General features: G+C 33.9%; 1 protein-coding gene across 1 annotated transcript in view; it reads right to left on the bottom strand.

The window, feature by feature from the left end:
• Positions 1 to 8,275: 8,275 nt before the first annotated feature.
• LOC145324157 (uncharacterized) overlaps positions 8,276 to 13,266 on the bottom strand; it is a 56,303-nt gene continuing 51,312 nt past the window's right edge. Inside the window, exons 34-35 of the mRNA XM_080166783.1 lie at positions 10,602 to 10,655; positions 8,276 to 9,989 (exon numbers count right to left, since the gene is read on the bottom strand). Of these exons, the coding sequence (XP_080022909.1) occupies positions 9,815 to 9,989; positions 10,602 to 10,655 (229 nt within the window). The 3' untranslated portion in view covers positions 8,276 to 9,814. The remainder of the gene's footprint in view (positions 9,990 to 10,601; positions 10,656 to 13,266) is intronic.

Here is a 13,266-nt window from a genome sequence, read left to right on the forward strand (position 1 = left end):
TACAGGATAACGGCAAATTTCGCGATAACACTTGGTCCAATCCAAAAAATCCAAAAAAAAACCAAAGAAAAGTCCAAAAAAGGACAAGAATACCCTAATAATAATCATATCGTGTACTTAAGTGAACAAGGTGTAATGGTTGGTTTCGATTCCTACGGAATCTGATTTTTATTTTTGAGAATGGATATAAAAAATCCTAAGAATAGGTCATATGCGATTCCTACGGAATCTGATTTTGGTATTTTGATAATGGGAGTGTGTCCCTAAATATGTATGGTTCGATTCCTCCGGAATCTGATTTTTGTGTTTTGAGAACTGGTCACAGCATGGCTGTGAATGGGGCAACAAAATGGGAGAGGAAGAGGGGGGGGGGGGAGGGGGTTTTAAGGGAAGGCGAAAACGTATCATTAATCCATTGATTCCACCCCTTTTTGAAGGTAAAAGGGTGAAAGTGGGTCATGTTAAAAAAGACTGTGGCGTGCTATTGCGCGCGTAATTTGGTTATAGCTTTGCTTTAGTGAGGTTTAAATCTTACTATTGTTTAGACACGAAATGTTCGGAGAGGAAGAATACCAACAAATGTGGCAGCCGCTACGCAATAGATTGACAATAACATATGAACGACTTCTCAATATAGTTAATGGTGACAATGTCAGTGACGAAGTACGTCGTGAGGTAGCCCGTCTTCTATACCAACAGGGTTATTTAGAAACCGAGTTGGCCCTCACACTATACAACCCAAACAAGGACATGGAGTTTCATGAAGCTAAATTGGGTGAAATTGCTGAGCGGATAACTGCTCAAGAGGGGGCCTGTCTCCAGCTATAGTTCCAGAAGTTGGCCATTTCCGGTTTGAACCAGTTACGGTCAAGTTCTCTACGACTTTATATACAAGATATCCGCAAAAATATCCGCAAAAACACCCGCGGAAATGTCCACATGATGTTCACAAAAATCAACAAAAATCAACAATGAATCAACAGAAAAAAACTGCAAAAAGTTACTGATATGGCTATTGAAATATAAAATTGTTTTTGAAGAATAATACAGTTTAGTTTTATCCAAAAAAGTAAAAGTATTAAAATATCATAAATTATCATAAATTCATTGATTTGTTTAATAAATCCTAGATATCTTGCTATGAACTTTTATTTTTTATGAAGGATGTATAGAGTAATAGGATGTCTGTTAATATTTCGCTATGGATTAATTTTCATTAGCATAAAAAAAAGTGAAGTGAGAAACTGGTTAAAATAAGGGAGATGGGTCAGGGAATTCAACAGGTTAGGGGGAGGAGGGGGGGAAAAAACTAGAAGGGGAGTGGTGGGTGGTTTGTGCGCGGCCGTGACTTCCAGCTAGACAGACGGAGCGGCGCCTATCGTTTGGTATATACTGGGGGGGAGAAAAATAGGGGGAGGGGGGAAGAGTGGTTTTCCGGTAAAGCACGGCAGAATAAAGCAAAAGAATAAAGCAAAAGAGGGGGCGGGGGGGAGACAATTGGTTGTAAAGCATAGGGGGAATACGCGGGAAATCGGAAGTAGGGAAAGTTATTTATTAATTAATAAGTTAAATTAAGATTGAATAATGTATGGTATTAAGACACAAGGGGGGTATAAATATGGGGGTGGGTAGGGTCAAAGTTCAATTGTCTCAGAAATGTCAGATCAAGAAGAGGAAGTTGGACAAGGCCAAGGTGCTTTACCGGATGGGGCGCCGGAAGTTCCGGAGGAGGCTGGAGGAGAAGAAGATGTTCCCCTCCAAGACCAGGTGCAGGAGCTCATCGCCATGTTGAACTCAAGCGATGAAATCGATGATCCTGCACCCGTGCACGGCGTCCAGCAGCTGCTGAACCTCGCGGCAGTGCCTGATCTACTCCCATTTCCGGGGGTAGACAGGCGCTGTCTGGACCTCTGGTTTATGGTCAAGAGGAGGTTAATGGGCGTCGTGTACGAGGGCGACAGACTTATGTGGAGGAGATTCCGCCAAGATGCCATCGATGAGGAGATCCTCCGCATGATGTACTCCAACTATGGGTTAGTCGTGAGGCTAATTTCAGTAATGCCCACGTACGCCCGCTCCTTCCAGGCCAACATGGATTCCATCGCCACCATGGACCGCTTGGTCACCGTCCAGCAGGACCTTGTGGAGGAGCTCCTCCAACAGGAACCCGACGACGTCGATGACTCCAGCGACTACGACGAGTAGATGGCTATGCCCACTACATGAGCTTAACCAGTCCAGTCAGCGATAGTCATATATTAAACAAAATTTTCGATATCTAAATTTGAATAAATAAATATATTTTTGGTCAAAATTATGAAAAAACTTTGTTATTTTTTTTATTAGATAAAATAGAGGTAGAGGTTGCGCGATTCGTTAGTTGCTTGATAAAAAATATATAATATAATAGAAGAAGTCAAAGTCAAAATATAAAATGTAAAATGAATAAAGTGGATAAGAAACAAACTATGCTAAAGCTACTCTATACATAGGTATGTATGTCGGTTCCTACGGAACCTACTCGTTGAGATTTGAGGTTAAAGAAATGCTGTTTTATTATTTTTTTGGTATAGAAATTAAGTGCTTACAAAAAGTCGAGGGCTAAAGATACGAATAGAAACTTAGTTAGAACAAAAAATTGTTAAATAGAGGAAGAGAAAAAATAAAGTATTTGCTTTTTTTTTAAGAAAGTAAGTAATAAGTAAGTAAAATATCTTTCTTGAGAATAATTTTATTATCAATCAGTTTAATTTCAAAAATAAAATATTTGCTTTTTTAAAATATTTGCTTTTTTAAAACTCAATCTTGTTTAGGTAATAAGTAAAACATTTTTTCTTAAAAATATTTTTATTATCAATTAGTTTAATTTCAAGTGGAAGGTTGTTGAATATAGTTGGGAAAGAGTTAAGAGGGGCGTGCAGGAGAAAGTTTCTATTGGTGCCCGGTTCGTAAGCAAAGTTGTTCCTGTTCCTAGTGCCATACGTATGTCTGTCTTGAACAAAATTCCAGGTGTTTTCGAAAATTTTGGGAAAATTGCCTAATTTATAGGCGTGCATAAATTTACAAACATTGAATTCAATTAACAGGTTAAATGGAAGTATGCCATTAGATTTAAAGAATTCAGCTGTGTGAGCTCTGCTAGGTAAATTTTCGATTATTCTAATGGCTTGCTTCTGCAACTTAATGATTGGTGCTAACAGATACATAGGACAGGCAGTGAACAGGAGACAACAATATTCGATATTCGACTTAATATAAGAAGAATAGAGTAGCTTTAAGTGTTTCTTGTCCAACAAATGACGCATTACTTTCATACTATAAATTATTTTAGAGACTTTGCTATAGACTTTTTCAAGATGATAAGAAAACTTCATTTTCTCGTCCAATTGAATTCCCAAGTGTTTGATACTACCCTCATTGGTACCGCTCACAAGATCCAACTTAGTGATTTTTGACTCATCATTTTCGTTATGATTATTCATGTTTACATAGACTTCAAAGTTGGTCTTAGCGGCGAGCTCAGCGGGGGTGAGTATCTCACGGGGGGAGGAAAAGACCATACATTTGGTCTTGCGGGGGTGAATAAGAAGTTTATTGGCATTGTACCATTGGGTCAGTCTGGGGACAAGCTCCTTTGCAAGGTTGATCAATTGTATAATATTCTGCTTTTCAATGAAGCCCACTGCGTCATCAGCAAAGAGATTGATTAGGATCTCTTCACTGCATGAAACAAGGTCATTGATAAAAATCAAAAAAAGAATTGGTCCCAGGACTGACCCCTGAAGTACGCCAATGATAATGAATTCAATTGTGGAGGAGAAAAGGCCCTTAAAATATACACGCTGTTTCCTATTTGCATAATAACTACGGAACCAATCAAGTGCAACCCCCCTTATCCCTGAATTCTCCAGTTTGCTAAAAAGGATGTCCCTATTTATCATGTCGAAACACTTCCTTATGTCCAAAAATATGGCCATACAGGAAGTGTCTCGACTGAGTGCTTGGGTGATCAATGTGCTTAAGTTCAATACATTGTGAAAGGTTGAGATTCCTTTCATGAAGCCAAACTGGCGGTTGCTAAAAAAAGACCGATCTTCCAAGAACTTAACCAGCGTTTCACAGACATATTTTTCAATGGGCTTGGAAAAGTTGTCAATGAGTGAAATTCCTCGATGATTATCTGCCTCGCTGAGTGAACCTGATTTGTGAAGGACAACTATTTTGGAAGTTTTCATTTTTTCAGGAAAAGTGCCATTTTGAAGTGATAAATTATAAACATGTGTTAAGGGAGTGGCAATGGTATCAGCACAGCGAGACAGAACATACATCGAGACATCATTTATGTCTGTGGAACGCTTAGGTTTAATACTACGAATGATATTAATAACCTTGAAGGGGTACAATGGCTCAAAGAAGAGGGAATCTTGACATGGGGGTGGTAAATATTCAAAGAAATTTTTGGGGGTGGAAGGAATTTCAGGCCTTAGGGAAGACCCAATCTGACTAAAATAACGATTAAATTCATTAGCTATTTCTTGGTCATTTTCAATTTTGTTTGGGCCTACTTGAAGGTATGTGCACTCAGGGGAAGATTTACTAAACCCAATGACTTCCTTTAGGGTTTTCCAGAGTTTTTTCCCATCCCCGTTTGCATCTCTTATTTGTTGTCTGTAATATTCAATCTTTGCTCTTCTCACTTGCCTATTGTAATTATTCCTATAGACATTGTAAATACTTTCATTTTCAATTGTTTTGTCTTTTAAAAAGTTGCTGTACAAAATATCTCTATGCAATCTACAACGCAATAAAAAGTCTGACATGAAAGGCTGCTGAGGCTGGGTACGTTTGTTTTTTCGTTTTTTTCTAACTGGACACTTTTCATTATAAAGTCTCAAAAAGGTTGAAATAAAGTTATCATAAGCAATGTTTGTGTTGTCTTGGTTTAAAACGTGATTCCAGTTAGTGTGGTAGAGTGCATAGTTTAAGGCATCAAAGTTTTCATCATTCAATTCTCTTTTTTCAAAGAAATCTGGAGGTTTGGGTTTATTTACTCTGTCTATTCGGAATGAATTAATAATTGGCAAGTGATCGGAGATTTTTGAAGTTAAGACAAAGGAAGACATTAGGTTTTGAATAAAGTTACCTACCCCGAATAAATCAAGAAGGGTTGCAGTGGTTCTAGTTACTCTAGTAGCTCTGGTAACGGTATTTATGATACCGTTAAAGGAAAAAGACTCAATAATTCTCATGGAGTTGCTATTTATATTATTTATTTTGAAAAGATCAAAATTGAAATCTCCTACAATGAAGTATGGTATGCTTAAAGCTGCTATTCTATCAATCAGGTCCAAAAAAAGTTCAAAAAATTCTTCTATTTCAGCACTACTCTGATTGGGTGGCCGATAACAGTTTAGTAAGCAAAACTTTAGTCCATTGTGGGAAATTTTTAAGCAAATAGATTCAAGAATATTTTCTTTAAATGAAAATTTATCAAATAGTTTATCTACTTTATAATATTTGCTTACTAGAATACCCACCCCTCCCCCCCTACTTTTTGTGCGGAGTTTAACATGCCAATCGTAATTATTAATTCCATAGCAATCCATATTTACATCCTTATTCAGCCATAATTCTTGAAAACACAGAACATTTAAGTGGATATCATGTTGTCTAAAGAAGTCTACAGTGGAGACAATATCATTGTATTTAGAATGTAATGACTGACAATTAATACTAAAAATATTGAGAAGGTTTTCATTGAATGTTTTCAGTTTCTGTACGATACCTTGTTCACTTGAAAAAACGCAATTTATTCCGAATTCGTTCTCAAAATCGTTAAAGTAGTCGCCGTAAATCGGATTCATAAGATTTAGACCAATGTTATCGTTTAAGTTACCGTAATCCTGGTTAATCTGATCATTAGGGAGGTTTGTCATAGCAGAGCTGGTCCAGGAGCACCGCAGGAGGAATCGTCTTAACATCAAGTATGGACATCTGAAACACAGTAGATATTAGTGGACAAATAAAAATAGGTAATATACAATATATTATCGTTAAAGCGAAAAAAATTACCATATTTACTATGGTTATTCCGATAGCGTTTAGTTTATGTGTGTGTTGGGGGTGGCAACACATTTCAAGCTAGTTTAGTTCCCCCTACTCATTTTCATACAAGTTCTATGTCTGCCTTAAGCATTCCGGCAGTTATCAAGTCAGGTCCAGGTGCTTTGTCATTCTTTAGACTATGTATGTATAGCAGCTTTAACTTCTTGAATAGTTGGTGGTCTTATATCTAAACCCCGAACCACTTCATTATGCAATCTACATTTTCCTGGATATTTTGTCTACGGTAGACCATAAGTGTACAGCTTTACAGTACATTGTTTCTATTTGTTAAAGCAACACGTATGATAAAAGAAAAAGATTCTGTTTAAAGTAAAATGCTTATATTTCAATCAAAATCTATATTTTTGTATTTTTTACCGATCCACTTCATTATGCAAATCATAAGAAAATCAATGTGAAAACGTTTGTTTTGCCCTTTTCTTCACTTTTAAAAAATAATTCTGATAAAATAACAATTTTTTAAGGGATTTATGCATTAATTATAATGAAAAACAGTTTAAGGTAGATTTTATTGATTTTTCTAAATAAGAAATAATTGAAAAAAAGAAATTCTATCCCTATCACTTTAGAGGACAGCTGCCGACCCCCAGTCTTATGGATGAAGCTAAATACATGTAAAAAATATAAATTTGCCTGAAAAGTATACAAAAATGTTTTTTGATGTATTAAAAAAATCCATTTTAAAATCTTGATTTTGAGGATGATGGCCTTTAAGATGCTCTTACTGGTGGTGATGGTGAGCTAAATGTTATCAAAGTGCATGCCCTTGAAGAAAACATATATACTGAACTATGGTCCAATTTTTGTAGTCATAGCAGCCTCCAGCCAAGCAATATTAAAAAAGAAAAAAATTGCAATTTTAATTACTAAAATTCATAAAGTAAATAATGTAGTTTTTTGATAATGGTTATATTTCATGTCGAGAGGCTCCACTGGAGGCTGCTATGACTACAAAAAATGGTACATAGGTTAATAGACAAGTTGTTGTAATGGTCATGTACTTAGATAACATTTAGCTCACCTTCACCACCAGTAAGAGCATCTTAAAGGCCATCATCCTCAAAATCAAGATTTTAAAATGGATTTTTTTAACACATCAAAAAACATTTTTGTATACTTTTCAGGGTAATTATTATCTTTAACATGTATCTAGCTTCATCCATAAGACTGGGGGTCAGCAGCTGTCCTCTAAAGTGATAAGGATAGAATTTCTGTTTTTCAATTATTTCTTATTTAGAAAAATCATTAGAATCTACCTTAAACTGTTTTTCATTATAATTAATGCATAAATCCCTTAAAATATTGCTATTTTATCAGAATCATTTTTTAGAATTGGAGAAAAGTGCAAAACAAACGTTTTCTCATTGATTTTCTTTTGATTTGCATAATGACGTGGATCGGTAAAAAATAAAAAAAATATAGATTTTGATTGAAATATAAGCATTTTAACTTTAAAAAGAATCTTTTTCTTTTATCATACGTGTTGCTTTAACAAATAGAAACAATGTACTGTAAAGCTGTACACTTATGGACTACTGTAGACAAAATATCCAGAAAAATGTAGATTGCATAATGAAGTGGTTCGGGGTTTATGTCTATTTCATGTCCTGGTTCTGGTTCAGCAGTAATTTCTTAGTGAGTAAAAAAACTGTGACAGAAAAAAACAGGCATAAAAGATATGTAGGTATAATTTCATTTCAAACTCCCTTTTAGAATTAACTTTTACACCTCCTTATTTCTTAGAAAAAGTAACTCAAATATTTTTAAAACTAAAATTTAAGTCAAGGGTAGACTTCCTAATAAAATCACCGCCTTCCTTCAAGTTCCTCTAAATAAATGGATATATCATTACTTGAATCTTGTACCAGTTTTCATGTTCTCTAATAGATTGAAACTTGCAGCGGGCTAAAATAACGATCCCCCCCTTTACCCCATCCGTTCCTACTGGATGTATGAACTAATCAAGGAGCGAACCCGCTAGAAAAAAATATATTATATATTTAGGTAAGTTTGACCTTTGTAAAGCATTTAAAAAGATAATTTCAAAATTTATTAAACATACTCTCTATTATAAATTTAATTTACATTACTTGGAAGACATACATATATTCATTAGATTATAAAACAACTATTATTAATTAAAAGCATAACAAACAAAATAATATATTTTTTTAGTTGCGGAAAAAATATTAATAATCAACATGGGTAGTTTAATGAAATAACAAGGATGACAACATCCATAAAAACGAAGGTATAAAATCAGATGAATTGACAAAGGAACAATCACAATTGTAGAGTGTCAAAACTCTATAAGCAGTACATTGATTTGTGAATTTGAACAAAATTGTACATAGATTTGTTGGAAAATTGCTTAAATACTTTTGATTATTGAGATGCCTCGCTTCTACAGTGTGTTTTTTTTATGAGAACTTTTTTGAAAGCAATTTTACACCACTTACAGTTATCAGAATTTAATGGTTGATGGCTTATTTTCTTCGTTTTTTATAACCATTTATAGAACATCAAAAAAATATTTTTATTAAAAAAGTACATTAAAATCAAAAATTCAAAACCTAGGTGCTAACATCTAAAAATAGTTTTAGCGCATTTTTCTCATGCTCAAATCTTCTACCCTTTGCAAGAATCCCTGCAAAACGCTTCAAAGTTGAGATACAGAGTTAAACATTGATACAGATACTTTGCGGACATGTACTAGAACATATCAAAGTTTGAAGGGTTGCAAAGGGTAGAAGATTTGAGCTTAAGAATAATGCGCTAAAACCATTTTTAGATGTTGACACCTAAGTTTTGAATTTTTGATTTTACTGTACTTTTTAAATAAAAAGTAAAATATTTTTTTGATGTTCTATAAATGGTTATAAAAAACGAAGAAAATAAGCCATTAATCATTAAATTCTGATAACTGTAAGAGGGGTAAAATTGCTTTCAAAAAAGTTCTCAAAAAAAACACACTGTAATATTGTACTTTGTTGTCGTTGCTATACTTTCTTAATCGTACCAACCTGTTAAAGAAATCATCACTTATAGTTTGAAATTGATAGGACAATTCTAACATGTCTAAATTAACAAAAAAAAAAGCTAACTGTTACGGACGGACCGACTCTAATCATAAAAGAGCATCGCTTTTAAAAACAATAATACTTTAAATTTTGCCTATGTACAAAAATTAAATTTTAATTATGTGATGCATTTTTACAATTTTACATAAAATATATTTTACAATTGCACATATTTAATTTAATTTATATAAATCTATTAAAGTACATATAGGTTATTAATTTATATAACAAATCATTATTGAAAGCGAAACTTTTCATTGCCATTATTTGATATTTTTTTAATGTTTTCAAAAACATTCAGAAAATCTCCGAACTGAAAAACATTGAGAAAAAAATCCTTCCATAAAAACATCGAAACATGAGAAACAGCGTAAAGTGCCACCAAAAACGTCTAACAATATAATGACCAATGAGAGGCCAGTATGAATTTTACCATTGGTCAATTACAATGTATACTGGCCTATCATTGGTCATTTAATTGTATGACGTCATTTTTTCAGGGCACTTTACGCTGTTTAGAAAATTGTTAATGCTAATCTTTCTATCGCTCCGTGTATTTTGTACAATATTGTATTTTTATATCCGCAGAAAGCTGTTTATAATAACTATTACATGACGGAACAGTTTGACTTTTTCTTCTCTGTCTGAGTGCAGGCATCACACGGGGAGACAGGTCTGGAGCCCGGGCTCTCACCCCCAGATTTATCCTTCCCTCCACTAGATATTTTAATTTTAGTTTCTTCTGAAGTTTTAATGCCGCCACAGCCAACACATTTATCCTCGCTAAATGATAATAAAAAATGGTCATTTGATATTTATTTCCGAATGTGTACACAGTTTCCTCATCCTATCTCAATATTTACTGCTAGCTAAAAAAAAGCTTCAAACTTCCAAAAAGATCAAAATTTTAAACATTAAAATTTGAAGCTTTTTTAGCTAGTAGTAAATATTGAGATAGGCTGTGAGGAAACTGTGTACACATTCGGAAATTAAAATTCAAATGACCTAAAAAATACTGTTTATTTTAAAATTATACTAATAACAAGGACAGTTATATGGCCAATAGCAGCATGTGTGATTTCCCTCAAAGCGCTTAGCAAGCATAGAACCCGCATATTTTTACGTACAAAATAAATGAAAATAAGAGTGAGGAAGCTTTTTACCTAACCATGCGGGAATATGCTATGCCCTAACCTGTCCTAAAGTAAAACATGTACACTAAAAACTAGCCCCCCTACACTTTTACAGAAGGGGTAATTTGGTGTATCTTCAATGTAGATGTACATCAATTTCATCTGCATTTAGATCCCTGATATCAATGCTTCCAATCTTCGCTACTTCTTTATAATTTCAACCTTTATGTATGAAACAAGAACACAAATAAGCATGACTAACCTTGTGTCTGTAGGCTTGTCCACCATGTTTATAGGCACTTGCACTTTCTCATTTCTACGAATAATTATTTATTTACTACATACATATTATCCTTATAAAAAAAGTAACAGGATGTCTGTTAGTTTGTACCAAATGATCTCGCTGACCGATAAACCGATCGGGTTCTCCTTAACAGGGTAGCTTTCCATAGGTCCCAGAAAGGTTTTTAACTATTTTCGGGGAGGGTACCACCACCCTCCCAAGAGAAACCACAAAATAATCATTTTTTTACGTAGAGACTTGAATGAAACATAGAAAGGTTACGTATTATTTTTTAAAAACATTTAAAGTGCCATTAAAGGCCTCTAGGGGCGTAGCCGCTAGTACTCAATATTTTATCTAATAGATTTAATTTCGAAATATAATATTTAGCTTTTTAAAAAATGTTGGTACAAAAGACGTAATCACAAAAGACCTAATCCAACAAAAGACCTAATCCTACAAAAGCCCTAATTACACAAGACCTAAATTACACAAGACCTACTCCAATAAATATATTTTTCAAGATATCCAAGTATTAAGATAATTGAAGATTTATCTATTCTACATAGTTTTCTCTCTCAGTTTTGTAATAAAATTATTAACTTATTGATAAAGATTTTAGAAATAACAAGGATGACAAAACCCATAAAAGCGAAGCACTGAAACGGTAGGACAAACGGACATTAATACTTGTATAGTTTCAGAACTGAATAATCCTAATATAAATGTACTAGCCTACAGCTCACGTTGTTCACTGGTCTGTAATGTTCTTGAGAATATTAAATATCCGTACTGGAAAGGTAGAAGGCTGATGCAAATATTAAGGTATAAAATCCGGTGTATTAAGAATTTGTAGAGGGCCCGATCTTTCAGGGTTAAGACAGAAGGCTTATTTTATGTTTGCTGACCAATGCATGTATACTCTAAGAATAATATTGTCTGTCGGTCTATCGGTAATGCTCTTAAATAATTTTCCCAGCTTTTATCGAAGATATTTTTTGTGTAAAGATTCAAATACCACTAAGTATCATTACTCAGTATGTCTGTCTTTTGTGCACCCTTTTTGCTTTCATTTGCTTTGCCTTTTATTTTTTAAATTCAAGAGCTTCTATAGTTATGGATTTTGTCATCCTTATTTATCTGTTAAATGTTAGTAGCGAAGTCAATAAATTTGAATTTAAAAAGTTTTACTTTCTGTCTTAAGTGCTCTGAAATAAATAAAATTACTGTAGGAGAAATGTTTATTTTCCCTTCTGCTATTTAATATAGAAGGTTTAATTTTTTGGAAAGCAATGCACTTCTGTCCGCCTATAGCTAAAATGTTTGTTTTGGATTACATTTTTTTATCAAGATTATAATGGAACATTTGCAAAATTCATTTTCCGATGTTATTTAGTAGCGAATCTCATTTATAATTCAAAATGTCTGTCCGTTCGTCTGTTGGCTAGGATTAGGGGAAAATATGATTTTCTCATTTACTAATCAATGCCTGAAAAATTGTGTAAATATTCCCAACATAGCTTGCCAGTATGAACCTCATTTATTGGTCAGTTTGAAAAGGGATTGTATAATGTTAATGATCTAGGTATTTCTTGTTAAAAGCAAAACTTTTCTACAGGGGGGGGTTGGTCTGTCCATCCGAATATCCCTAACAGATAGTTCTGTTTGTTAATTTAGGCATATTAGAATTGTCCTATTGAATTCAAACTCGACAATAAAATTTTTGAAACTGTTATGTCCTTTAATGAAGTCAAAGTTAAAATCTTTATTTTTTTCCATTGCTTTACATAGCTGCTCTATCACGTTAGTATGTCCAAATAAAATATCTTGTATTTAAGCTATTTAATGATATATTTACTCAAATTTTATTTTATACAAAAATTCAATATGTACTTCCCCCCCCTTCTCTCTCTCTACCCCCCCGTTCTCTCTCACTCTCTCTCTCACTCACTCTCTATCCCCTAATTCTCTCTCGTTCTCTCTCTTTCTTTCTCTCTCTATCCCCACGTTCTCTCTCTTTCTTTCTCTCTATATCCCCCCTTTCTCTCTCTCTATCTTTCTCTCTCTCTCTCTTTCTTTCTCTCTCTATCCCCCCATTCTCTCTCTCTCTCACTCACTCTCTATCCCCTAATTCTCTCTCGTTCTCTCTCTTTCTTTCTCTCTCTATCCCCCCGTTCTCTCTCTCTATCTCTCTTATCTCTCTCTCTATCCCCTAATTCTCTCTCTCTCTCTCTCTCTCTCTCTCTCTCTATCCCCCTGTTCTCTCTCTCTCTCTATCCCCCTGTTCTCTCTCTATATATATCCCCTCGTTCTCCCTCTCTCTCTATCGAACCGTTCTCTCTCTTTCTTTTAAAAATATTAAGTTGCACATAAAGATTTTAACGTCTTATTTTATAATATCTGTTTAACTGATTTATTCAGTAATTTTTTGTTTTATCTATATTTAATGTAACAATACACGATATAACGTTTTGCCTTATTTTTTTTATCATTTTTTAAAGAATGTACACCTAATATTTTTCATTTCAAATTTTTGTCCTGAAAGGGTTAAAATGTTTAGTTTAATTTCAGACCACATTACGGGAGTGTCGCACGAATCAATTTATATTAAAACTAAGTTTTCTTAGATTTACTATATTATAAA

Source organism: Acartia tonsa, chromosome 7 (genome assembly GCF_053477335.1).
Source record: "Acartia tonsa isolate MP-2025a chromosome 7, ASM5347733v1, whole genome shotgun sequence".
Taxonomy (NCBI): Eukaryota; Metazoa; Arthropoda; class Copepoda; order Calanoida; family Acartiidae; genus Acartia; species Acartia tonsa.